Raw genomic sequence first — 27,643 nt, forward strand, 5'->3', positions numbered from 1 at the left:
TCCTCTCTGGGACTGTACAATATCATCATGCTGAAGTTTCCCCTTTCATCTATCAGTGAAGCTGTTGCTCAGTCCTCTGCTTGAGCTGCTGGTGCCTCATGGCTCCTGCATATCGTCAGCCAGGGCTGCTCTTCAGGGGATGAAGTGAGTCAGTTTCTGTGCTTCAAGCACTCCGGGAGCGCCAGGGGTCAAAAGTGCTATATAACTGCTCATACTCATTACAATGTTACTTAAAATGTTCTAATTGCAGAAGTTAAAACTGAACTTTTTGTCACTATTCATGTGACAAGTATTTTACATATTTTCAGACCGTGACCTTTAACACTTTAAATATAAAATGGATCCTGGTAATGATGCTGCACACAATGACAACAACAAAACTGTTAAAATATTCAAGGGAAAATAAATGTAACAGCAGATGTGGAAAATCTTGCATTATGACAAGTCATCATGATGTTCCAAAAAGGACCAGAAGTCAGAGCAAACCACCTTCTATATCAAGACTACACAGCGCCACCATGTGTTCCAACTACAGCAGTGCAAAAGCCAATTTCCCTGAAAGAGCTGGATTTGAGCATATTACATCATGCTAATGCCAGACTATGGTTGTTAAAAACGATGTAAAAAAATTCGAATCTCACAATTTTTGCTAAATTAATGCCTTTGAACATGTTCACAAAGCTTTAAGAGCAGGTGAAAATCTAATCTTGAGCTTCCTGAGGGAGGTTTCATGCCACAAAGGCAAATATACTTGAAACCACTTATTTTTAAGCATAAAAAGACACCTTTATGTATGTATATTTTAGAAAAAGTATATAGGTTCTGAATACTGCATAGACTCCAGTACCATTGTTGTGATTAATCACCCAAGACAGACACTGTTACACATTACCAGGCTGACACGAGCTGGCATGGGGAACGGGGGGCTTAGCCCATTGTATGTCAAGCCTGGTGAGACAAGGAAAAGAAGGAAATTCTCCACACAGGAACACTGTCTTCGTGCCATCAGTTTGTTGGAGGCTGACACATCAGCTGTGCTTTTAGCAACGAACCAAGGGTGCATACAGACAATGTAACACAGATGCACTAATTGCTGTGCACAACAGTCCAATTGTTACAGAGATCGAGGTCTTGGATTCTGTGGGCACACCCACAACTAACCCAGCATTTCCTGTCTATAATCCCCATTGATGACCAATGTTCATCTGCATAATAAATTTACTTGTAATGTCTTTTCAATAAAATGCTTGCACTTTGCTACAAAAAAAGATCTGGAAAATTTCAATAATACTTCAGGGAATTTGCTGCAGTTGTGTGTGCCAGCAAAGTTTTTTTCACTCGGTATAAATTCTTGCACTGACGGTAAGGGAGACCTGCTAGCAACTGTAAGGGAGTTTGGGATATTCCACTTTACTGGCTTCAGTTACATCTTAAAACAGAGGTACTTGTTGAAAGCTTGTTGCAAGATTTGATTCCCTGCCTTTAGATAAGTTGATAATCTACATGTTATTTTCAATATCAATCACAGATAACCTCTTTAATAGCTCTAAGATCATGGTTATCATGTCATAAAGCAAAGCACAGCTCTGACAGTCAGAATCAGTACCAATAGGTCTCGGAGCTCCAGCTGAGTAATTAAGTGATATCAATTGACAGGTACATCAGTCTGGTAAAAACTAGTAAAAGAAATCAGCACTACTTCCGACATGGTGCAATTTATTTCAATGTCTTTTTTATACAAAATGTAACTCACTAGGAGGGGAACAAATCAAGATCTAACTCTATTAGTTAGCTGTCTTTGTGTACTTCTACTTTACATATAGGTTCTAGTACAGAATAAGGCACCTTTTAGGAACACATTGTGCCAGAACATTTCTCAAAGCTTGCATTACTATTACTATTGAATAAAGTATCCCTGACTTGCAGGTAATACACCTTTTCTGCCCAGAGCAACAGCTGTAGAGCTAGTGCCAGCCTGTCTGAACAGTCAGTGTGCTGTTCCTTCTCAATGGGGTTGCACTGGCCTCCAAAACTAGTATTATGAGCAAAGTAACATGGACAGCTCTGCCACAGGACAGATGAGTTTAGTATTTACCATGTCAGGATTTCATAGTAGTGTTGATATTTTTGCATTTGCTTTGTGGTTCAAATCACATACCAATTAAATAGAAAAATTAATGATATACCTTTATTATAAAAGATAAAAACAGTGTCAAACTGAAGGCAATACTGTCTGTTTGAAATGGCTAGAGGAAACTTTTATGCAAGAAATAAGCATTGCAGGAATTACACACCTACATACAAAATGTTAAATTCATTAATACTTTATATGTAAAGTATTAAAATAATGTAGCTGTCAGCAAGTACCAAGTACTACTTATGGATTGGATATGCTGTGAAGGTGCAACACATTCAATTAAATATACTGGAGAGAGATGCAGCAAGTTTGTAAACCCAGATTGTGCATGCATATTGTAGATATAAAAATCATACATATCAATATACCTTCAGATCTGTATGCCAATATACATAACTTTTAAAAAAAACCTTAACAGGGACAATCATGGCATGCAGACAACCTTTCAGTATTGAATGAGGACATCCTCCTAGATAATGCAATACAATTTGTCTACAGTACATTGGCACTCATAGCCCTGTCTACATCAGGCTCTGCACGATGCCCAGTTCTAAGCAATTGCTTGCGTCTTTTTACTCACGTGGCGTTATGTATTAAGATGCAGGACGTGTGTTAAGATGCACATTTTAATGTTTTCCTGTTCTACAAAGTAATAACATTTGGGCATAAAAGACCTACATTACAGTATAGGCATCAGTGGCAAGTGCGTTTTGAACTTTTCAGGTTTTTACTCAAAATAACCTGTCAACCAACATACATAAGGTAACACTTGGCACAACATGTGCAAAGCATAAGAAGAGTGTTTATTCTTTTCTTCCTTGAAAAATGTTAGTCACGAGTGACCCAATGAACTTATACTTATTTCTTTAAAATAATGTTATAGAATAAAGGCAGGTATTTCAGTGGTTAAAAAAAAATCCAGGTGAAGCCACCTCAAAAAGTCCAAGAGCACCTTCCAAGAAAACAGTGAAACATGCTGCACACATGACCAAATCTTTTTCAGACCGTAATCAAACAGACTCCTGCACCAACCTGGTCTTTGCTCCATTTCATTTTTATTTACCATTGCGCAATACAACTCGTCAATCCCAACTATTGCTTAACCAGATACAAAGAACAAGCCACTTGCCATCCAAAATTACTGCTTACAGAAATTGACCGCACATGGCTTTGCATATTGTATATAAGCAATTTAAATCAACACTCTCCAGCCCTTTCAACATTAACCTTTCCTGAAATTCCTGAATACGTGAGAAACATCCACCTATCCGTTATCAGACTGCAAGATGTCTTGAAAGGTCCTATCTGGGCAGTGCAGAGCGCAAAGCAGAATTATATCCCACGGGATGCCCGTGCTTGCATGACACACAAGCACACAGGGACAATTCACTTGATCCTCCCAACTCAGCAAGCACGTCTTTGGGATGCGAGAGGAGACCAGAGCACCCAGATCAACACAAACATGGGGAAAACGCACAAACTCCATACAGAAGACACCCAGGCCAGAATTCAGGCCACAACACAACCCAAGCTGTGAGGCACAGTGCTGACTTCCAAAACCATCATGCCACCTCACATCACAATTATACAGAAACAATCGGGACTCATCTTCAGAGCAAAACTTGCAAGAATTAGAAATCTCATCTGATCATTATTTTGAGACCATCACACCTCAACCTCTAAAGACGTTCCAGCTGATCATAATAACCTTCTTACCAATATCAAAGAAAATCTATATCGGATATGGAGTCCTGCAAATACAGTGCCTGAAACATTGTCAATACGGTACCTGACACTGAATTAAGTAACAAAAACCCATTGGTCTATAAAGCTGCTTATAGGGGATCAGGAAATTAAAAGGTCTTAACTGAATCCTTGGCCACACAATCAATCATTTAAGCTTTGATTAAACAATTTAAACAATAATTTTAAAAAACAGGTATTGTGAACGATCTACCGAGCCACACTGTAGTGGCTGATTCATTAGTCTGTACCCACTTTACAGTTAAATCTGACTTTTGTGACTCACACTTGAGCTTGGAAAATGCACCAACGCATCCAAGAAACACCAAGATCACGGACTTCACCAGGGACACCATGTTAACCTTAATGGCCTTCATAAGCAGGTTGAGAACCCAGACCTGAATGCAATTCCCTTCACCATAAACACGCTGTGCTGGAGCTCTGCTCAGGATCCAAGACTGGAGTCCCCATCTGGTGAGGGGGCAGTGCTGTACTGCTGAATGGGACACTCAGGGACACAAGCGCTTTGAAATGTTCGTGGGATTTTATTTACTGAATGGTTTAAAAAGTTTAAAAGAACAAAGACTGAGGTTTTTAGGGTATCAGCATGTTCAGCTATCATGAAACCCCTCAGAGTAGAAGGCCGACAAGCACCAGCCTGCCCAGAATGCCTCATTCAGCATTTCCCTTGAGGAAACCCACAGGATCTCGTTGACAATGCAGTTGGGCAGGAATGCTTCGTACTACCCCTGAAAATCGCCCTTTTGCATTCAAAAGGATCCCTTCAAGTCTTCAGAAAAAAATTATGACTCTAAAGAAGACTGAAATGGAGAGTGAAAAAAGGCTTAAATATCACTCAGACTGGTAAACCACTATTGTTTGGCACAAGATGCGTCCTTCCTCTGCAATTCATTGAATTTCTTTTCAACACTTATACACCATCTTTTACAAAATAAATAAAAACATGTGGACAGTTAGCAATCAGAAGTGTGCAAGTCTTCGCTACAACCAAAAACTGAACAAATTAACAAAAACCGTTAATTGTGGCCTACATCCTGTTTTCACACCCTGGATCCAACCACAGCTTTCCAAAAGAAACCGAATATCAGGAGACACGAACAAAATTAAAATTAAAATAAATAATTTGGATTTTTAGAGTAAGGCTCCACAATGATCACAATGGTTTGCACACGGGATTAAAAAAACTACTTTACATGAACAATGAAAGGATTAACACCATCCGTAGACTCTCGCCTTCAGATATTCAGTCTTCATCTTCTCCTTTTTTCACAATCACTTCTCAGGCATTCTGGTGCGGTTTACAACAAACTAAAAACAGGTTCCTGGAAAACAAAACCACAGGCAAAACTAGTGAAAACACAGTGATCATGCTTTAACCTGCAAAACCTACATAACCCTAACCTCTAGCATATTTCAATTTCATTGTTCATGTAAACGTCACGTCCTACAAAATGATTGGTATTTTTCCCAACACCTAAAATAAAATTTTATAATATTACAATTAGCACCAACCTATTTTGTATGTTTTTACAGTTGATAACTATTTACTTCTAGAAAATTAAACTGTTAGCAGAAATATTATTAAAAGTATTACTAAATTGCTTATGATGAACTACAGAAGTGTTAGGATTCCCAAATTTAGAACTAAATATCAGTTGCTCAGTTCTGGGATCAGTGAGGAACCAACAAAACACAGCAGTGAAAAGGGTATATCGAGCTTCACCGTATTGTGTCACTTTACATACACTTTAGCCCCTGAGGCAGGTTACCTCATTAACTAGGACATCAAATAGGGTAATTCTCATCTGAAACTCTTCTGTTGTTGCATTAAACCCACATTTTCGTAGACTCTCGAGCTGTCGTCTCTCATTCTGTAAATGGAAGAAAAACATTTAATGTCTCCAACCCTGATGCAGCTGCAGTGGTTACAAATTGGCTAAAGGTCATTTCATCATGCCCCAAGATCTTCAGAACACATGTGTTTTCCACAACCCATGAAGGTTAGGGGGGGGAGGCCACACTACTGCATCACAAAGGCATGCAACAGCTACTACCCGAAGAGAGGGACAGATTCAGTGCACATTGTATGACGAACCAGGAGTCAAGAGAAATTAAATACATTGTGTTATGGAAATCTGTTGGATCTGGAAATAAACAGTCTGCACTGTGCATTTTTCACATACTCATGGATGCCCTTTACACCAGGTTGGCTGTGCTGCTTACCCTAGTTTACTCTAATATTATTGTTCTCTAATGAAGCTAAATATTATCCACTGCACTTTCATGACCTGTCTGTTGTAAGTGCAGCCCCTAGTAGCGTGAGCTGCAGTGTGGAGCAGTGTTTAAGGTTTCGCCTTGTAGCTGGAAGGCTGGGGGTTCCTACTATTGCATTGTAAAGCAGGTTTCAGTCAATCCAGCTGCTCTGGTAAGATTCCCAGCTGCACAAATGTAGATCAATGTAAGCCACATGGGATAAAAAGCAACAGTCAATTACTCACTCAGCGCAGGCTGACGTAGGGGTGCAGGGCGGTAGCGGGCTCTGGTCCCCTCCCGTTAGATCTGAGAGTGAATATTTTATATTGGTATACTCCCTGCCTTTTATCTTGCTCTTCTGCAAATATGAGAAAAAGAAGCATGAGAAAAGATGGTGGCACATACATGGCCATCCTAACGATGGATAAGGATTTTTAAGTCAATACAACATGTCCCATGTGCTGCTAACATCCCTGTTGCAAAGCACTTTGAGAACATTTCCAAACTATCTTTATCACCTTCGATGGCAATCTGCATGCTTTGTGCTGAACAGGTGGGGCCCAGATGTAAAAACAGGCATTTCCACCAGCATCTGCCACCAGCTTGCCAGGCATGGCCACATGGGAACTATGCCATCATCTCAGCAGAGAAGATCGTGAAGTGACGGGAATTGGGATGCAACATTGGAGCAAACTTCATTCCCTTACTACAAGATTTTTAAGGATGCAATGTCAAATCTGGGGCTGCACAGTCATGCAGTAGTTAGCACCGCGCCTTGCAGTGCTGGAGCCCTGGATCCAGTTCCGAATCAAAGCCAGATGTGCAGTTGTATGGTTTTATCAGACACTTTGGTCATTGATTATACTGATTTAACCATTATCCACATATTAATACAGCACGAGGACTTCACAGTGAAACATATTTTGGTTTTTTTTTTGGTAGGCAATTTCCCTTCTGATCAAATGTTTCACATTGCATCCGGCCTGAATTGTTAACCGTTTGTCACTATTGAGTGTTTGCTGCTGGCAATAGTTAAGAACTGGTATTAATGATACATTTAGCAATGTCCCTTAGAGGACAATATCATAAGGGCAACACTGGTGAGAAATGCAATGGTGAGCATTTCTCCCTCGCAGTGCTGGGGCCCAGGGTTTCAGTTCCTGGGGTGCTGCATCCGTGGAGCTTGTATATTTCCCCTGTGTTTGCCTAGGTTTCCTCCCACAGTCCAAAGACATACTGGTAGGGAAAATTGGCGCAGGTGTGAGTGCGCACGCGTTTGTGTCAGTGGGTGGAGTGTACCCAGCCTTGCACCTCTTGCTTGCTGGGACAGGCTCCGACCACCCTGTACTGGACACAGTGGTGAGGAAATGGATGGACAGTTTCAAGACGCTTGTGACTTGTGTCAGGAGTGCAATGACAGCAGAGCTGCCACTAGAGGGCACCTGCGACAGAGCTGCAGAACTTCGATTACATAAGCGTTGGAGTTTCCCCCCCATGCGTGAAGGTCGCTTGATCCCCATTACCCGAAAATAGCAACAAACACCTAGTCCTAGGGGCACTTATATGTAGTCTTACTAATCAGCTACTTTAACAAGTACAATAAAATTCTGTCATGTTGCTGAAGGTCAGGCAGTTCTGACTTTGGTTGTGCCAAGCCAGTACAGATGGTTTCCTGTGCTTTTCCTTGCATGGCCAGTCAAGTCAGTGTGTCCTCCAACAGCTACACTGGCAATAAAAATGATCATTTTCAGTGATGCTCAACTAATTATTTGTGCATTTTGGTGTGCCCGATTCTACACACCCTCTTAACTGAGATGGCAGAACCATGGGTGCACTTTTTTCCCCACACAGAGTTATTCTGAATGCTGGCTGATGTTTTTTTAAGCAATGACCACAAGAAGAATTTGTGTGTTATTTGTCAAGTGATGTTAGTTTTATGTACTGTTAGTACATGAGGGTCAAATGTTAAACCATAAACTCTCAAGGGGGTGTATCTTTTCACCACGGTTTGTGGCGCAGGTTTGCAGGTCGTGTGTGAGTGAACAACAGATCATAGCAACTTTCAGCACGACCGTTCAAAACTCTCTAATCCCAGCAACACGACTCCACTCAACAAGCTGAGGAGTCTCCTTCTTTTAATGGAATTTAGGAGGAGTGACAGGAAAGTCTGTTTTACTTTGTGTGACAAAGAGGACTGGCCACAGAGGTTACCTGCTCCTCTAAAATCCTACGCTGCAGAGTCTCAATATAGTGCTGCACAGCCATGTATATAAACCGGTACTGCGCCTCTGTCTGCACCATCCCTGAGCGCTGAGATCGCACCATCTGGATGGTTTTGGGAACATCAATATCGCAGTCCACCCCTGCAAGACAAGGCCAGACAACATTCTTCTCTGTACAGGCGACCCAAGACATGCAGGATAACAGACAATAAGATCCAATTCCTCGTTATTAATCAGATATACAAATAAATATATGAGATGCCTATACTAACATTTTAGAATTAACGAGGAGATATTTAATATCATGCATTTAAAGAGACTTATTGTAACTATAGTTTTTTCCCCACTTACCTTTTTCTCTGATTATATCAATTAGGATGTCTATTACAATAAATGTTCCTGTCCGTCCAATGCCAGCACTGAAATAACAAAATAGTTAAATTTGTAACAACTGTTATACAGCAGTGTTTAACAGAGATGATACAAGCTGTGGAAAAAAGTTATAACGGAAGTGGAATACTTAAGCAGTGATTTCCAAAACAGTCTTTTAGACTTGGTAGATTACTGAATGACACGCTAAGATGTTTCAGTGGTAACCGATTCAAAGGAGGCTGTTGAAGGAAAACAAAAGGCACTGATCTGACTTTTATTGCCTTGCTGTCTGTGGGATGGTCAATGGGAAATCCCAGGCTGGTAATGTTACAAGCAGAGGCAGTCAAATTTCAAAAGCACCGATTTAAAAGCAAGCAACATGTATCTGCGACACTATAAGAAGAGGCAGTACATGGGTTTCTATATTTGAGGAGGTTTAGAATTGTTTGAAGAAAGTATTTTAAAGTCTGCAGTCTGTAGACCCAGCAGATGTTAGCTTAACAATGAGCAAACCGCTAAAACCACAACAGAAAAACAACAGCGCCATTATTTTGAGTGTATTTAAACACATTTAACTTGAAACACTTGCTCCACGTTTTTTCTTGTAGCAAAAATCAGTTCTGACAATTTTTGAAAGCCGAAGGGTGATGCCACAATGAAACATGGACTGTGGAAGTACAGAAGAAAAGATGGGTTCTTAGGCCAATAATAACAAGTTGAACAGACAAAGGTCAATAAATCACAGAAAAGCTCTTAAGAAATCCTCACTTTTTACATTTCTAAAATAAAAATAAGATTCTTGTGATGCTGTTCCCATATGAGAGGCTCCGCTGGCGTGGTCAGGTACTTTCAGACAGGCGAGTGGCCTGTGGACACGGACACACTGGCTGGAAGAGAGGAACTTGCCTGCAATGCACCACAATGGGCCCAGCCTCCAGGATGCTCTCCTGTTTGAGGTTGACCTCCTCCAAGAAGTCCAGCACACCCCCAGGGTCGCCGGGCACACCGTGGTCGGGCCAGGCTCGGAAGTGGTACTGCCACACCGTCCGCTCCGTGTTCCCCTGGAACAAATAAGGGCTTGTGTGGGGCGGCAGAGGAACATGCTGGAGCACCCCTCAGCAAGACAGGACACCCATACCCGTCACAACTGTAGTTGCAGTTGGGAACAGAACATTATCTGTGTATTGTCAAGTTATTTTAAATTATATGTAAACCTTTTACCAAAGCTATACCAAAGCTCAGGATAAAGTGCGACTGCTAGTGTAAAAACAAAAAAAGATCACAAGCAATGATTCGGCATCACCATCACACTGCCCATCACAGTCTACCTCCTTTCTCCTGCTTACATTCGGCAGCTTAAGGCAATGGGCCAATTGCACTATTACCTTTCCATCTACAAGGAAAAAAAAACATGCTGGAACTCTACCAACCTGTCCAACCTTCGATAATTTCAGTTCCCTCAGAATATAGTCATGTGCCGAGTTCTCCTTGACATTGCGGACACGCATCGCGCCGTACTCCTTCAACGCGGAGACATCTGGCCAGTACTTCACACATTTACTCTGCAAACAGAGGGGAGATTAAAGAACAGGGCTGCAGATGGCGAGACTCGTCAGGTTTTCTGCCCGAAGAATGTGGGACAACCTCTAAATCAAAGACTGACCTGAAACTACAGGCCTGTTTTTAACAGAATAGTTTCAAATTGTGAACATTAAACCATTTTTTTAAATTTGATTTGCAATTAATATCCCCCAAACACCTGACCCTATTTTGTAGCATAGTGGCCAACCACCCGGATTTTGAATAACCAGCCACAAAAAGGACAAAGCCTTATTTAAAACAACAGCTACATAATTGAATCACTCCTCCTGTAGGATCAAAGTGGTGATGGGCACAGGACCCTACTGTCGTTTTGATAGTCCTCTTGCATTTTCTCAGTGTTCGAACTTGGTATTCTTTTATTATGGACAGGGATTCAAATACACTGGTGATCCCTACAGTTACACAAGCAGAACATAATGTGACAAACAAAGCACTTTTGCATTCTTTCTCTTCCAACCCATGTTTGTGAGCCGGATATCGGTAGCCCTGTCTGTTGGGTGAGCAGTCAGACAGAGCAAACCCATTCCTGAACCTCACTACCTTTCCTCGCTCCACCTCCTTGGTTGTCATGACGATGACACGGGAGTTCTCCTGGAACACCATCCTCCAGAAGTCGCTGATGGTGTTCTGCAGGCAGCCCTGCGTGGCAATGTAGCACTTCTTCGACTTGGAGTTGTTGCACTTCGTCTCAAATTCAGGCTGGAAAGAAGAAAGAGTTGTGGTCTTTCGAAAATACTATAAGCAAAGCCTAAAGTGGAAATAGTCAACCATCTAAAATAATATACCATGCTCCTATTTAGGATGAAAAATCATAACCCCCCCTTTTCAAAATTGACTTCCAGCTGACCATTTGTCCATTTTATCTTTGGATTATGTGGCTTTAATTTTTCTGTAGCTATAAAGCTATTCCTTTTCTGTGATGGTGTTATATAAATGGTTCCTTATGTGCTTGCTGTAGAGCCCCAGTACAGAACTATAATAATATAACTACAATGCTATACATTATAATTCTCCTTCCTTCTGCAATTCTTTGGATGATTACAAACTCATAAAAATATTTAGAAAATTCAGCTTTTATGTTTTTCGCATTTAACTGCAGCAACAAGCCACATCCCAGCTCTGCTGCCTTACTATTTAATGCCAGGGAACTGTCTTTGTAGAACTGCAAAGGAAAAATTTTAAAATAAACGCACCAGAGACAAAAGTATCAGTGCCCTTCATCTGAGGGAATGTTATTATTTTTTTACTTTTAGTAAATGACAAGATTTACAAACAGAACGTGTATAGAACAGCAAAATAAACGTTTGTCTTCATTTTTCATTTTGTTACATTTATACATATATAAAATAAACTATTGACATTATGCCAGCAGATATGGGGGGTTATACAAGAAAATACAGTTGTTTAATGTGAAACACAAACAACAAAATAAGACTGAAATACTGTAAATAAATTTCGTACATGATACAGACCAAGTCTGAAGTGTCAGCACTGCTCAACAGCTCTGTACAGATTTATCTTTCCTCACTTCTATAATTCACTTACCATTATGATGTTGGCATTGATATAATCTGACCCCGGTTCATTTACATCCCCATCATTTAGCACCACACGCGTATGATCAACTGCAAAGGAGGGAAAACAGTTCTGCGATCAGTTGTATTAAAAGTCACAGTAAACTAATAAAATGTAAGAAAATAAAAAATGTTTCAACACAATGGCAAACACTACCACGCCACCCAGGGTTTACAAGTGTAACACTATGTCATGAAGCAGACTGCAGGCAAAATGCAGTTATATGAAACAATTCTGATGTCATCTGCATCATGTTCAGAAAATGAAGTCCATAAAGAGTATGAATATTTAAGTGCAGCTATTAATATAAAATGAAAAAGGATTTTTAAACAATAATGCAATTTACGGAAAACACAAAAGTTGTCCGAGACCTACATGGTACCAAAATTGGTGGGACCTCTTTTTGACCATTTTTCCCCACTTCTTCTGAAATTGAATGATTGATGATGAATGATTCCAGTTGTTAAAAAAAATCAAACTTATATTCTTTTCCAATGTTAAGTTAAATTTAAATCTGACCAATCTAATGAGCAAATATGGGGTTTTCAATCAGCCTAGAGGCTAATGTAGCCATATAGTGATTTTAAAGAATGAATTCAGTTTTTTTTTTTATAGATCCCATATTCATAGCAAGAAACCATCTCAAAGCCCTACGTCATTGTTACAAAATGACACTTTGCGAAATAACTGCATGAGCAGACTATAACCTGTTTTTACACGGAAGAAGCCACAGTGACAGTGGACATACTGTGGAATACTTTGAGCTGGCAAAAAAAACCAAGACTCCGAATATAAAATATACAATCATCGAAACCTGTGCTGATATGATGGCACTACGAAGAGACCAGAGCACCCACAGTATACGAAAGGGGTCTTAACAGTAACGAGGGGGAAACGGGGAGGCACTCACAAGGCAGAATATTTTTGTATCTATTCTTGTTTTTATTCTCCGCTCGCTGTCCTTCTTTGCGGCTGTAAAGGAGCTTGCACTCTTGTTGCTGCAAGGTCTGCAACACAGAAAGCACCACACAAGAAAGCTGTGAACACGGCAGGTAGGGGTTTAAGAGGAGCAGCACTGGGGTCGGAGCCACGGCTCGGACAGCTCCTGTCTGCACAAAGCGTGGTTGGCCCAGAACGGTCCTTCAAGATTCTCCTTCCACACACAGGCCAAGGCCGCTACAGGAGGGGCTGAACTTGCATTACACAGACAGAAGATGCAACAAAATCATGGTGCAGGTTTTAATTTTGACTAAACATAAAATTATTAATTGTTGAATGATATTAATGACACTCCATGTGACCCTGCATACAAGTCAAGAGACCTTGACTAAATCGCATTAGAGTAAAACTTGGCAGCTCAGATATTCCTTTTACTGGAGTAGCTGGTTTTGAAGATATTGGCAAAAGTAACGTAAAACAAATTTTTAGGAGCAGCATTCTGTAGGTCTTTTCAAATAAAGGTGCTTCAGAAACTTTCACAGGCAAGTTTGACAGAGTTTCAGAGAACACAGACAAAGGGATCCTCACCTCAAACTCCTCCCAGAAGCCTTGCTTGACCTTGTCCGTAGCTTCGGCCAGCTTGCTCAGCTCCTTCACCCGGCTCTCAATCTCTGCGGCGTTGATCCGGGTGGTGTTCAGAGGCTTCGGGGAGGCGAAAAGCAAAGTCAGGAACACAAATCGACTACCACACCTTCTACACAATCAAAGCAAAACGGGTGACAGATTTTTTTTGGCTCCAACACCAAACGTGAGGAGGTACAGCCTTTAATGTCTCTATATACAACAACAGAAAACATAAGACCTTCCTCTTACAGCTCTGCAGGTACATGTCCACAAACTTCATCATCCCAGTTTAAAGCTTCTGATCAATATGTTTGCCCACCCAAGCCAAATTCTTCAAGACCAAGGCTTTGGTTTCACTAAGTCCACAATGTGGTGTACCCCAAAGCCAGGAAACTTAACTTTCCCTCAGAAACTGTGAAAGGCGTGAGCATAACTAAACAGTTGACCTCTCCACATTAACCTCAAATAAATATATAGGCTCTACCTTTCCTTATCAGAACCAAAGATTTCCCTTGAACAAAGCTGACAGCAGTAACGACCTTGTTTTTAATGTTCTTTCAAGTGTAGTAAAACCGCAAGAAGTCATTTTTTAAAGAAACAAGTAGACTTGCAATGTCTACAGATTTGACTGATACAACAGAGTGATGACATGGCAAAAACCGGCACCAATGGATTCCAAAAGGCAGGGATGTGACGCCCTATTGCTGGATACCTGTTTCAGCTGAAGCACAGTGCCCAGCGTCTCCACCATTGGATTCTTCTTGTAATGTTCCACCAGGTCCGTGAGGGAGTCAAACTTCTCCCCTCCACCCACGTCGTACTTTAGGTCCTGCTGTAAATTAAGAGAAGACTCGTTCATTCTTCAAGGGTATTTTAACACTTTCGCATACATGACCACACATTTGCTTTAGATTTAGGGTCCTAGAGACCATTAACACCACCTCATGTTGAACCATAGGTTTTTCAGGTCTCCTTAAAAACAACCACTTCTTAAGACTCTGGTAGGTCACAGCAATATTATCAAGCTCACCAGTATATCTTATGTTTTTAGCAATAGTTTTGTTCATAATATGATTGAAATGAATGGTGATCAATGATATCATTTGCATCATTAGTGAAAATGTACACACATGAGAATTTAAATGTGAGATGTCTATATGTATGCGCCCCGACTAGCTCTGTGGGTAGAGCATGAGACTCGCAATCTCAGGGTAGTGGGTTCGTGTCCCATGTCGGGCACAGGGTTCTCTAATAACCCATACTGGGCAGCAGTGACAACTACAACAACACTAGCACTATCTGTGCAGAAGAAAGGCCTGGCAATCTACTTCCGTACCTTGTCATGAAAACTCTATGGATAGTGATGGGGGAACTATCCCTAGGGTCACCATGAGTCGACTAACTCGACAGCACTCACTCCATCCCCCATCTATATGTACACAATGCCTTAGAAATCTTTGTAACTTGTTTTGGCTGGTGGGCTTGCAAATGAAATAAAAAACAAGTTGCAAAAAAAAAAAGAACTGCTTCAAAGCTGTGCAGATCAGGCCTCACTTGTGCTAATCGAACCCTCTTCCTGAACTGACATGCTATTGCTAGGGTTGTTGACCTTGAAAACTAAACTTGCAGAGCTTTGCTCTACGTCTTTGATCTTTTGTTAGAAGAGTACTTGACAACACCGCCCAAAACCTTTGACTCCTGTGACACGGGCTGCCATGTCCATTTTCGCCCCGAGGTGCCCTGCTCGCTGCTGGGCGCTCACCTGGCAGCGGATCATGACGTGGGTGACCTTGGGCTTGCCCTCGCTGCTGTCGCCCTTGTCGTCCCCGGTGCGCACGGACAAGACAAAGTCTCCGGGATGGCTCTGGCTCTCCCGCACCAGGAAACTGCCATTCTTCCCCTTCTCCGTCAGCAGCTTCTCCGCCTCCCGGCCAGACAGGTGCCCATGGAACCACCTGGCGCGCACACAGAGGGCAACGTTTGTAATACGCCGCATCATAAAGGCTCTTTGCTGCACAGAAACGACTCTCCAAACTGACAGCTGCTGGAGCCCCATTTACTCACACGCTAGAAACTAGTAAGCAGAAAGCAGGGTTTCATTTTGGTGGAAGAAGTCCTATACAAGTCTGTTGTAGCTCTCCCCGGAGAAAAAAAAAACTGGAAGCATTTGATTTTCTTTCAGTTTCAGCTTTAACTGGCACTGGCAATGTTTCTTTAAAATGAAACCAACACAGTCCAACTGTGCCGACAGGCAAGTCTGAAGACACAGCCAGCGGTTCTACACTGTGGGTCTTAACTCTACAGGTGATCGATCAATCACGCGCTGCTGCTCCTGGCGAAGATCTGAACTCACCTTTCAGAGGTGGGGTCGGCGCAGTTCAGCGGGTACTTCAGCTCGATGACGTCCCCGTTCTTCTCCTTCAGCTGCCCGTGGTGCTCCATGTAGTACTGCACCAGCTCAGCCAGCGTGGCAAACTTCTCCCCGCCATAGAGATCGTAGTAATCACCAGTGTTCTGGATCTTGATGTGGGTGACGGCGCCGTTCCGCCTGACAAGCCCAAACACAGCGCAGCTGAACAACACGCTCTTTCCACCCGTACGTCTGGACACGTGCAAAAGGGCTCTCTGGGCATCTGCTACTTTGCTTTGAATATGGAACTAGCTGGATGAAACAAAATTCAACAAATACATGGACCCATAAATACTGCCTTTAAAAGCCACTTAACCCCTCCCCCCGGAGCTCAGGGAATCCCAGTCAAGCCCAGTGAGCTGATTTACTGGCTGAGCCGCTCAGAAACCTTGAAACACGGCACAGTTGATGATGCATCAAGCGATCAGGGACTTATACCCACATATCTGGAACTCTGAATTCAAGAACGCAACTACTTTTGGTAAAATCACCCACCCACAGAGAGATTAATGGGTGTCGTTGCAGAATTCTATTTTTAGATGGATTAAAAAAGAAATTTTACTCAGTTAAAAGCCACAAATCTGCTATGTAGTGACTGTTTCGTTGAAAATAAACAATCTAGAAATGTTGAACACAGTGCTGGAAGTTACACCAATTCAGGACAAAAAGCAACAGTCAAAAACAAAGCATGTTTAACATGAAGCTGCAATGTCCGGGACACTAGAAAGCATGAAGACCTGAACTACAGATACGTAGGATTTTTTTGGTACATGTCACTTCCACTACAGCGAGCAACTGAGAAGCAGAAAAGCCATTTCTTTCTTCGTAATGCAGAAGGGTGGCCAAACTTGCTCAAGTGCTGCACTGAGTCAGATGTGCTACTTTAGATTGATCTTAAGCAATCCGAGTATAAAAACACATAAGCTTCAATCTCCTTTTTTTATTTTTATTTTTTTTACTTTGTAGGCTGTGTTCTGCATAGTTTATGTGTAAAATGACAGTTTTTACAACAAAGGACTCTCTGGTGCTGGTGGAACGGAATCGTGCAGTCAATTTCATATTTAACAAATGTTTAATTTGTTATAATTTTCAGATTCTGAGTTTGCTTTGTGGCAGTATTTCAAACCACAAAAGTCAGCAGACGCGCCCATCTGCCTTCAGTAAGGGAGCAGAGACTGAGAAGTGGCTTGTGACGTGGGATATTTCTCAGGCCACGCACCCTTACCCAGGCACTCGATTTATTTTAAGAACACTGCAAGGATAAATCACCATTCTGAAACCAGTTAAAATAAATTCCATCTGCGTGGAAAAAAAAGCCATCTCTCACCAGAGCTCACCTCTCACAGCAGCTTAGCACTTCACAAGCATACAGAACAGTATCCTCACAAGTCTAAAATGAGGATTGAGATGTCTTGTCCTTAGGCAGTCCTGGAATCATGCTTCAAGACGGCATAGTGCACCCCGACATCCAAAATTAAACATACAAGCAGTACAGCTTCCATATCAATGAAAAATATCTAATGGTATTGTTTTACACGCATCCTTGCTGCAATACCAACTCTGCTCCCAGTCCAACACCAGTTCCTCCATTCTACCATCGTAAATCTGGCGGGCAGATGAGTAGCTCCCCACTTTGAATCTTTTTAAGGCGAGGCCTCACTAGGGCATTATGATGACACTGTATAACTGTATAACCGTCCTGGACTTCCTCCATCCTTAGAAAGCTGCTTATCTGAGAACCTATCCCAGAAACACTGGGCACAAGGCTGCACTTCATGAGACACCAGGTCATTGTGGAACATGCAAACAGAGACAATTTAGAGACGCCAATTCGCCTACCCTGCCCGTCTTCGGTAGGTGGAAAGAAACAGCACATAAATATCACAACTCTGTACAGACGAAGCCTCTGTCCAGAACCAGCCCAAGAGCTGTGCAGCAGCAACTCCAACAGCCACACCGCTGTACTGCCACCCTGGACTTAGGCACTCCATTCACTTTTCTTACTCTCGGAAAGAAGTAAACAAGAGCAGAACAAAATCCACTCATGCTCAGATCAGAAGGGTTTTAGTTTCTATGAGCCACACATGGCACTTGCCAGTGTCTGCCCACTCTTCCACCCTTTTCAGCTCTAGAGTGGAGCTAGAATATCAGTCACACCTCATACCCCAGGAATGAGAGATGTGTTTTCTGGATTTACACCTACATACCATTACGGTCATTGAAAGTGACTACTGAGCCATCTTAAGAATCTAGATACAATGGGTAACACCTGGCTAGGGCAAACATCAGAAGTTCTCTGAGCTTTAAAGCAAGAAAGGAAATACTGTATGGCGTTAAGTCAGTTGTTCTGGTTGTGAATTGCATTGATCGAAGAAATCCTTGATCAATTAAGGTCTGGGTAAATGATTAAGTGTCAATCAACATTCCAGGAAAACAGAATAAAATAAGCAGGAACAGAGAAAGCAAAGGAGAAGGACACTGGAAGAGACAGAAAGAGGGAGAGAAAAGAAAGGGAGGACACGGTTAAGTAAGAAGGTGCCAGGCGAGAGCTCCTGGTCCTGCTCATCCATGAAGACCAGATCTGAGTCGAAGCTTGATAAGAGAGCTAGCCGTTCTGTTGTAAGGAATCTGATTTCCTGTGTGGAGATACGCTCAGTTAAATACGGCCTCTGCTGTGAGTGAGTGACTGCATTTTTAGAATAGGGATGTAGGTTCCCTTTCCCCTTCTAACACCCGGGTTCACAGAGAGAGATTTAACTGGTGTCCGTATTCTGTTTGGTGGTGTAGAGGCAGATCTGTCTCTCATTGGCCTGTGTAGGTGTTACATAAGAGTTAAATACTTGACAGCAGTCTGTGATTTTTCTGGTTGGTCAGGACACCATGTTTGTACATTTCTAAATACTGCAAAATGTATGTTGCACATTTATATCGCATGTTGTTTAATATGTATTGCTAATATTAATAAATAAAGGTTTAATAAAGGTTTAACCCCATATGCCTGCCTTATTACTTTTTTTTAAATCAAAGCTCTGCTGGAGAACAAAGAACTCAGGGGCCTAGTGGGTATAATCTGGGCAAACTCTTTACAATTCACAACTTGATGATTTAATTGACTTGCTGATTAACCCACCCAGCCTATTTCTGAAATTCACTGTTTTCGCAGCCCCACTAGTTGTAACAACACACTGAAAGCAGTGTCAGTTCTAACCTCTGCGCTCCACTCACGCTCCTCCCACAACGGGGACTGCCACAGGAAGAGCAGATTATACAGCTTGAGCTGCGAAAGGAGTGATTTCCCAAGAGCTCAGACCAGGTGCATTAGTACTCTTCCCCAGCAGGTGAAACTCCTTGCGCTCACCTCACAGACAGAGTGAAATCCCCAGGGTTGCTCTTGCTGGGACGAGCCAAAAAGCTGCCATCCACCCCCCGGGTCAGCAGCAGGTTCTCTGCCTCCACACCTGTGATGTTTGGGTGAAACCACCTGCAAGATACGGAAAAAAAAAAAAGAAGAGCATTTCAATCTGAACGTCCAGTGCTACGCCCAGCTCACGTCGAGCCCAGTATTTGATTCTCATTTCCCCGCCGTAAACACCAGCAAATTAAGAGCAGTGCGCCTCTACTATGGCTCTTCAGAGCACATTAAGGTGATTTAGCTGTAGTTATAGGAGGAAATACTCTAGTTCAGTGGTTTTCAATCTGTGGTCCACGTCCCCCTAGTGGGCCGCGGTGGTACTGCAGGGGGGCTGTCAAGTGACTGTTTTAATTGTAAGAGAGTCGGAAATATATAACATAATATAAATAATATAAATATTGAATAGATATTATGGCTTAGCATGCTGCGTGACCGACGTGACTGCCATTTAGTGCCATCATATGTGACACGACAAGAAAGCTAATGCAGATGTAGTATAACTGCCTAATTACCCTTCATATCACGGATAAGCGGCTGGCGTTCGGTTCTCTTACGAGGAAAGGCACAGCGGAAGGCCCATCTACAAGCAAAGAAAACGCTTCAGTGTGTCATACCGACAGCCCAAAATCCTACTAAACTAAAAAGAGAAACTACAGCAGTGAGTACCTGGCTCTGGGCTTTACGTGTGTGGGAACCGAGAACCAGCCGCTGTGCGTTCGTTCACCTGTCCACTGGGAAGTCTACGTGTTGAATATCATGTAACTGATGGGGAGTTAACATCTACCTCCGTTTTGTCATTGTTCCGACAGTTATTGTGCATATTTCTGTTTCTCAGCGTCTTCATAAGGTCATGGGCACAGAAGGCTGCCCCGCACTTCTGGAAAGACGTTCAGTTCGTTTTGATTCCACCCGTTCAGTTTTGTTTTAACAAAAAACGTTAAGCACGCGAGTTATCATAATAAAGAAAGAGCTGGACTGGGGCCTTGGTTTTTACAATTTTTTTTATTTGTAGTTATTTTATTTATTTATTGGTGAGGTGCTGAGCAAACTTCTTCTGTAATCATTAAAAGGTCTTTGTAAAGCCATGTTTGCAGCTTGTATGTGCGTATTTTCTGATTACCGATGATTGTCGATTAGGCTACTGCTCAGGTACAGAGCAAGCCTGTTTCAAAACGGTGAGGACGGCCTAATCCTTGTACGAGCCGCGGACGTTTTTATGGTCGGTCATGTGGGCCGCGAGCTGTAATAGATTGGAAACCTCTGCTCTAGGTGACAATAAAAAAACACTCATGTAAATACAGTACATTACAGCCTCCCTGATCAATTATCTCCTAAGCCCATCATATTTACTATTCAAATTCACGTATTCATTGAGCTGAATAACAAAAAGTGAAGGAATGAGAAGTACTGAAAATGAGGAATCAAGGGCCCTGCACTTTGACACTAAGACAGCCAAGCATTTCCACAATGGACTAATATAGTTACAAATGCAACCTGAGTCAGATCTGACAGTCATGTTCAAGGACTGGATAACTTATCGGAAAACATGGTGACTATAACTCATGATCAGTTCCTGAAAAAGTTATAGTCCTTTATAACGCATAAAATGCCCTCTTGTTCAGCATTTATTTTCAAATGATTTTTGAGGAAGGGTTTTTTGGTGATCCATACTGTCGTGCATTCTTTACGTCATGTGCATTTTCGCCATTTAAAAGCAAAACCAACCTGGTTTTATTTTTATTCATTAACCTTTATGCATATGGTATAACTTGTTTTGTTTTAATTAGACATTCACACGTGATGAAGTAGCTCAATCAGGGAGCTGCGTCAGCATGCGTAGGCCGCAAAGGAACAAGTAAAGGTTTATTTCCCGCTGACAAGAGAAGAAAAGAAACAACATTTCAGCTGTGGAGCCTTCTTCAGGTGCGCTTTTCTTTCCTTCTCTTCTTAGCATGGAATTACCTTTTACTTGTTCACATGTGATGCTTTCACTACCTGCCTGTTCCAGGAAACCACATACTGTATGTTATGTTATGTTTCACCATGCTTGCGTGTTCATATACAGGTTTTTAGACATAGCAGATGGCCCCTGAGAAACAGTGTCCGCAACACAAGTGTGCTGAATTAATACACAAAAACACTGCCCAGTGTATACAGCGACATCAGTACACCATATCAGTATAACCACAACTTCTTCACTGGACTGCATTATCAACTGCAACTGCCAAAGACTTCCACATCTATCCAATGAGATAGATCTGGAACTAGGAACATGATTCATGAGCATAAATTCTTGCTTTTGAGTTTAAAAGAGCGATCAAATTGTCTGTGGTCATTTAGGAAATTTGCAAAAGGGAAACTGGATCCATTAACTTCCTTTGCCCTGAGTAATTTAAGACCAAACTAAACATAATATTTTCCTTCATAGTTTTTGCAAAATCAGGACTTTTACATCCACAAAACATAATACCATCATCACACTTCTTCCTGAATCAGGAGTATCATGTGCCAGTAACTCCAAGATGAAATCCTCAGTGTGAAATTCAGTGGATGTTCTGAAAGAAGTCTACACATTCACCAAGAGAATCACCCAGTAAATGATTCACATTTTAATGCATTTAAGCTCAACAGATTCCATCTATGCCAAAAAGCTAAGTTTGTCATATTGCTTCTCCTGTTAAATAAAACAATTAGAAGTCAGAACTCTTTGCAAGTTTGGAGTCTTGTGTAAGAAAATGAATGTTATTCCTCGCTAAATTTTAGTGTTACTAAGAAACATCCTGTAAAAAGCATACAGACAAGCATAAACCTTCAGCTCCTGTAGTATTCCACAAGATAATCTGGCAAATTCATCTTGATTATTCAAATACACTTCCTCATTACAACTTATAAAAATCAACTTTGTTCTATGTCAAAGGAACGTTTTAGCAAACCAAAACTAAGTACCTTCATTGATTGTAATTAAAAACAACCAGCAGCCATTAATTCCTCCAGACCACACACAGATCCATGCTGCTAGTCAGCAATCAAAGAAAAATGAAACATGTCTTACCTTCTCTAATGCACAGACAATCCTGAACCAAAAAATAAATTCTCATATTTAAGAATTATATTTGTCTGACACTTTTATTAGAAGTTTCTTAGCTTTGTACCCATTTCTACAGCAAGACATTTGACTGAAGTAAGCTGAACTGGGTACTTGGCTCAGGAGTGGAACAGCAGCTCCCCACCTGGTATCTGAACCCGCAACCTTACATCTGCATGTCCAAAGATAGGATTGGATTCCCCCAGATGTGAAGCACTGCCCAACTACAGAAGAACATTGGCTTATTTTTCCCTATACTGTACCTTGTACCTAGTCTGATTATATATAGTCCAACTGAAAATTCCTAACCAACAGCACCAGGAAACATCTCCTGCCTGCCCCCAAGAAAACCAAAGTACTGTGATAAACAAAAAAAGATTAAAATACTTTGAGCGTCATGTACAACTACACGAAGATGATATACTATTTCGCATCACATCTGACAATTCTAACTACTTTCATGTGCTCTACCTTTTAAAAACATCATTTTGGTTTAATACATCTTAGTGGGACAGACTAATTGAACCACAACACTGCAGCCTGATGTGAAGAATACAGAAGAGCTCGACTCACAACGCACACTTCTTTACACCAAGCAGGACCTGCAGCCTAACTGAACAGTCGGCACAGTTCTTACCCTTTCACACAGCACTGATGTCCACACTTATACTACCATCTTTTCACACTGTGAAACCCACACTTAGCACAAACTGAGACATGAATGAACGAAGGAATGACATGACTTTGCCTGACAACACAGCACGCGCTGCTCCTCTGCATTCTTCTGTGTTAACAACTACGCAAGTGTGATAGATACTAGAGCACAAACTCCACTTGATACCATACAATCCCTCCGCAACAGGTTAAACAAACCCCACATTAAAGAGCTTGTACTTTAGTAAAAAAAAAAGCCTCATTACCGGCCATTAATTTCAAACTGACCATTAATGTCAGACTTAAGCTGCAGCAGAACTCATTCTGCAGAAATTTGCACATTGTTCACAGAACGTTTTCACTGTTCGTGGAGTTTCATCAAATTACACTTTTAAAGTGTAAACTATTTTAGTCTTTCAACTGATAGGGTTGTCCAGTGCCAGGACCAGGAAAGCAACTGTAATGCCTACAAGGCTCTTCAGGGTGCTCCTGTTTCCACCTAGAGCCCAAAGACATACTGATAGGTTAACTGGCCCTCGTGCGAGTATGCCCAGCAATGGTCTTCGGTCCTGGTATATCCTTCCCACAACCCTGTACTGAACAGAGCAGTTAGGAAATGGACAGGTTATCTAGATCTCTGCAAGATGCCGAAAGTCCGGTTGTTGGTGTTTTGACTCAAAAGTCTCCAAGAAGGGACTCCATGCGATTCCTGGATTATTAAAATACAAGCCACCAAAAAAAACATTAGGGTACAATGCATCAGGCCTTTTGACAGTGTAACTCAAGAATACTAGATTGCTTACTGGAAGATTTCCTGCTTCGGTAGTGAAAATGAAATTGCCTTTAGGAACTGAAGATCAGAAGTTACCGTGTCTCAAAATGAGACTTCATTTTTCAGTTAGCATCAAACGCATCAAGTAACCCTGGACATTTATAGAGACACAGGAAGACCACGTAGGCTGAACTTGAGATGTGCTTTCTATGACGATATAAAGCATTTTCTAATATAACTGTGCAGAAAACTATTTTAAAGCTTGTCAGAGAAAAGCAATGAAACGAACAAAAGTTAATTCCACGCCGAAATGTGGAAGGTTTGTTCAGGGGCAGAAGACTTGTACACAGCACACCAGTGGACTGCAGTTTTTGTGCTCTGGGCCAGCACAGCTGCTCTAAGGGGGCTGGGGGTATTTCTAATGGGACAGTTTAATGGATTGATTAAATGATTGGCCTGATTAGTGCAACTCGGACTGCTCACACGGGTCTCTGGGGGCTCAGGACTGTACGGGCAATGATAAAAAAAAACCTATACTACATGACAGCCCGTGAATAACAAGTTTGCATTAAAAGATTGAAAAAAGAAAAATAAAACCGTCTTCTCGGGAAAAGCAGATCCCAGGTTACATTAATTATGGAAATTATATAAACTAAGGAAAAGTAGTGAAAAACGGTTTGTTTTCATTCTTGGTCTTCAGAACGTGAGCTAAAATTGTTCGTTTTCGGAGCACAATGTAAAACAATTTTATTTCGACACGTCAGGTCTTTAAAGCGCGGTTGTTGTACAGAACTTTCTCTCCAGGTTTAAATCAAATGTAGAAATCTTTTCAAAACAGAGCCTGATGTTCTTAGAAAACGCTCATTTCAACTAGTACAACGTTCATAAACGATTCATCTGCACAACCTAGTCGTGCAAACCATATTTTTACTTTTTAATCAAAAGGACAGAAGTGCATGGTATCGAGTGTGCTGAAAAAATGCTGATCCCGATATATAATTCTGACAAAACAAGTCATATCTGGAATTTCTTCCGAAGATACAGACCGTCAATGACTTAATCTTTTTGTTTGAAAGGCGGTCATCACATTAAAAGAAAACGAGACCATAGTATAGAAGGCACAAATGGTCAAGGCACCGTTACCAAAATACATTTTGGAAGCCAGACATTCGATGAAGCAGAGTTTTTACAACCTACCTCCGAGATGTCATCTTTTTTTTTTCGTTACTTCTTCAAGTGCTGGTTCCTCAATTTGATTTCCTCGTTATTTTCAGTCGCGCAATATAGCTGCTTTATTTTTTCCCACGGAGAAGTCAGACCAGCGCCCAACAGGCCATGGACCTGGCTCAACCCGGGTTCAGAGACAAACGGTCGGGCTGATGATGGCACGGATCAAAATTTATTACAAAATACCAAATGAAAACCCCTAGGCCTCAGCAGCAAGACTCTGCCTACGGCAGGACTCGGAGATAAGACGTCACTAGACAAGACACAGACGCACTGTGGGGGCGGGGCATACTCTGAGGCTACGTCCGCCATTTTGGATAATGGCAAGAGGAAGTAGAGATAATTTATCGTACAAAATATCTAATTAAATAATTAATTGCAGGTATTTAATTAAAATTTGTAAGATAAAATTCATTTTTTTCCATCGAACTAATAAACTAATATTACCAATCAGTGAAAACTGCAGAACTTAAAATACCTGTATTGAACTGGAAGCATATGTGTTTATAAACTCAAGTCAGAATTAATGTTTGAAATAAAATAAAACTCATGTAAGCGGTTAAGGTAAATATACTTTATGTAAATACTATATTTTTATGAAATTGTAATTGTATTTTGAAAAATACTTCATAATGCTTTTTCTTTAACCCATTTAGACCTACTGTCATTTTATTGCTGCCTTATTATGTTGCCCTGATATGTACAGATCATACAATGCTGGCAAGAAATGGTCAGATTCTTTCTTTTTCTAGATCTTATTTTATTGCTGGCCTTGTGAACTGCTGGATTGTCTAGTAGCAGCAGATATTTTTGAAGATGGCTTTAGGCTGTCATGCCAGCCTATCAGCATTACAATGGCTATTGATTATATAGGTCTGCGCTGCATGGAATCGATGAGCAGTACTCCTTTGGCATATCAGAGGATGCCAACCATAGTAGTTCCAGACAAGGTGGTTGTGCTGAGCTTCTGCCAGTTCTCTTATTATGTCTTGGCCTTGATTCCTGAGTGCTGATTCCACAGCTCATCAGCAAACCAAGGTGAGACACAGACTCTTTTGGCTGAGTTCTCCAGAGTTCCTGCAGCTTTTTACTGTACTCCACTCTTGCAGCAAGGTTGTTGAGATTTCAGGGCTTTACTAAATCCATCCAGCAAAAACATTTCACATGCCAAAAAGGTTGTGCATAAAGGTTTCATTAATGCTCAGTTTGTCTCCCTTATTCTGGCTCTTTGATTCCTTGATTAGTCTTTTCAGCACCGCACATAATTTCTCTGAACTGTTTGTACCAGTTGATCAGCTGGTGGTGAGCAGACACAGGTGGGGGTGACACTGTCACACACTCCCACAATCAGCATTTTTGTCCTGCTGCGGAGAACCATTCGGCTGTATCTCAGGCAGCAGACCTGAATGAGGACAGTTCTGAAACTCAGAGATTGTTACAGTGTTGATATCAATCACAAATTCCATTTGACCTTTTAAGAGCTGAAAGCAAATTTACAAATATGCCCCAAACAGAAAACTTAAATCACTTAGCCTGTGATAAAGAATCCAGAAGACAGTGTTGCTCCAGGGTTAGGGATCCCCATTCCTGTGGGTTGTAAGGATCTTTTTAAATCACCAGCACCCGACATGCTGGGAGGAATTGTTCTACGGCTCCAGTTAAGGCAATAATTAGATCAGTGTGAATTAGCTGAATTAGATCAGTGTGTTGCAGTGAAGATCTGCAGGAATACAGCCCTCAGGAGAGGGGTGTGAACCCCACTCTGACGAAGGGGCTCTCATTCCTGCCCCAGGGAACTGCTGTGTCCCCTGCGTTTTGCCCCAGGCAAATTCTTAACTAATTCATGGAGTTATTGTATTATTTCAACCAATTACCTTAGTTTAAATCCCTCATTTCGCACAGTTTCTTTTATAATCTCATTGTCTTGCGGTCCATGTGGGTCCTAATGCCCCAGTATAGGGACGGGGACACTATACTGTAAACGGGTGCCGTCCTTCTGAGGATTGAGGTCCTGACTCTCTGTGGTCATTAAAAATCCCAGGGTGTGTTACCCCGGCGTCCTGGCCAAATTTCCCATTGGCCCTTACCAATCATGGCCTCCTAATAATCCCCATCAATGAATTGGCTTTATTACTCTGCTCTCCTCCCCACTGAGAGCTGGTGTGTGGGGAGTGTACTGGTGCACTATGGCTGCTGTTGCATCATCCAGGTGGGGCTGCACATTTGTGGTGGTGGAGGGGTGTCCCCATTACCTGTAAAGCGCTTTCAGTGGAGTGTCCAGAAAAGCACTATATAAGTGTAAGCAATTATTATAATTATAATTAATTTGGTTTGAAAGAGCTTTGGATAAAGCAAATGATAAATAAAATAAAGTCAAAGGAATAATTATTGACAAGAGGATCCTACACTTTTTATCATTATAATATCGATTCATATGAAATAAACATATAGGTAATTTCGTAGGACAATTGAAACATCTTGTCAAGAAGAAAATGGGCTTAATACCCATGGAAAACTACTATGTCCAGCAAGCTTTGCGACCTACCGTGCGTGTGACGTCATTCAACGGCGCATTTTTAATCGTGAATGACCCGG

General features: G+C 41.5%; 1 protein-coding gene across 1 annotated transcript; it reads right to left on the bottom strand.

Moving 5' to 3' along the window:
• Positions 1-406: 406 nt before the first annotated feature.
• On the bottom strand, positions 407-25,273 carry ptpn11a (protein tyrosine phosphatase non-receptor type 11a). Its single transcript, XM_088935599.1, has 16 exons — positions 25,019-25,273; positions 19,257-19,379; positions 15,842-16,036; positions 15,251-15,443; positions 14,201-14,320; positions 13,453-13,566; positions 12,836-12,932; positions 11,896-11,975; positions 10,891-11,049; positions 10,179-10,310; positions 9,655-9,809; positions 8,728-8,795; positions 8,366-8,517; positions 6,400-6,512; positions 5,671-5,772; positions 407-5,223 (listed from the first exon to the last, which is right to left on the bottom strand). The coding sequence occupies exons 1-15, from the start codon at positions 25,030-25,032 to the stop codon at positions 5,703-5,705; spliced, it is 1,785 nt and encodes a 594-aa protein (XP_088791725.1). The 5' UTR covers positions 25,033-25,273; the 3' UTR covers positions 407-5,223; positions 5,671-5,702.
• Positions 25,274-27,643: the final 2,370 nt, after the last annotated feature.

Source organism: Atractosteus spatula, chromosome 17 (genome assembly GCF_055471065.1).
Source record: "Atractosteus spatula isolate fAtrSpa1 chromosome 17, fAtrSpa1.hap1, whole genome shotgun sequence".
NCBI classification, from domain to species: Eukaryota; Metazoa; Chordata; class Actinopteri; order Semionotiformes; family Lepisosteidae; genus Atractosteus; species Atractosteus spatula.

Excerpts from the sequence above, each read along its gene's own strand:
- ptpn11a (XM_088935599.1), bottom strand. Across the intron at positions 16,037-19,256 it reads GATTTCACTCTGTCTGTGAG|GCGGAACGGCGCCGTCACCC; the intron begins GTGAGCGCAAGG and ends TGGGCTTGTCAG. Across the intron at positions 11,976-12,835 it reads ATACAAAAATATTCTGCCTT|TTGATCATACGCGTGTGGTG; the intron begins GTGAGTGCCTCC and ends CCTCCTTTGCAG.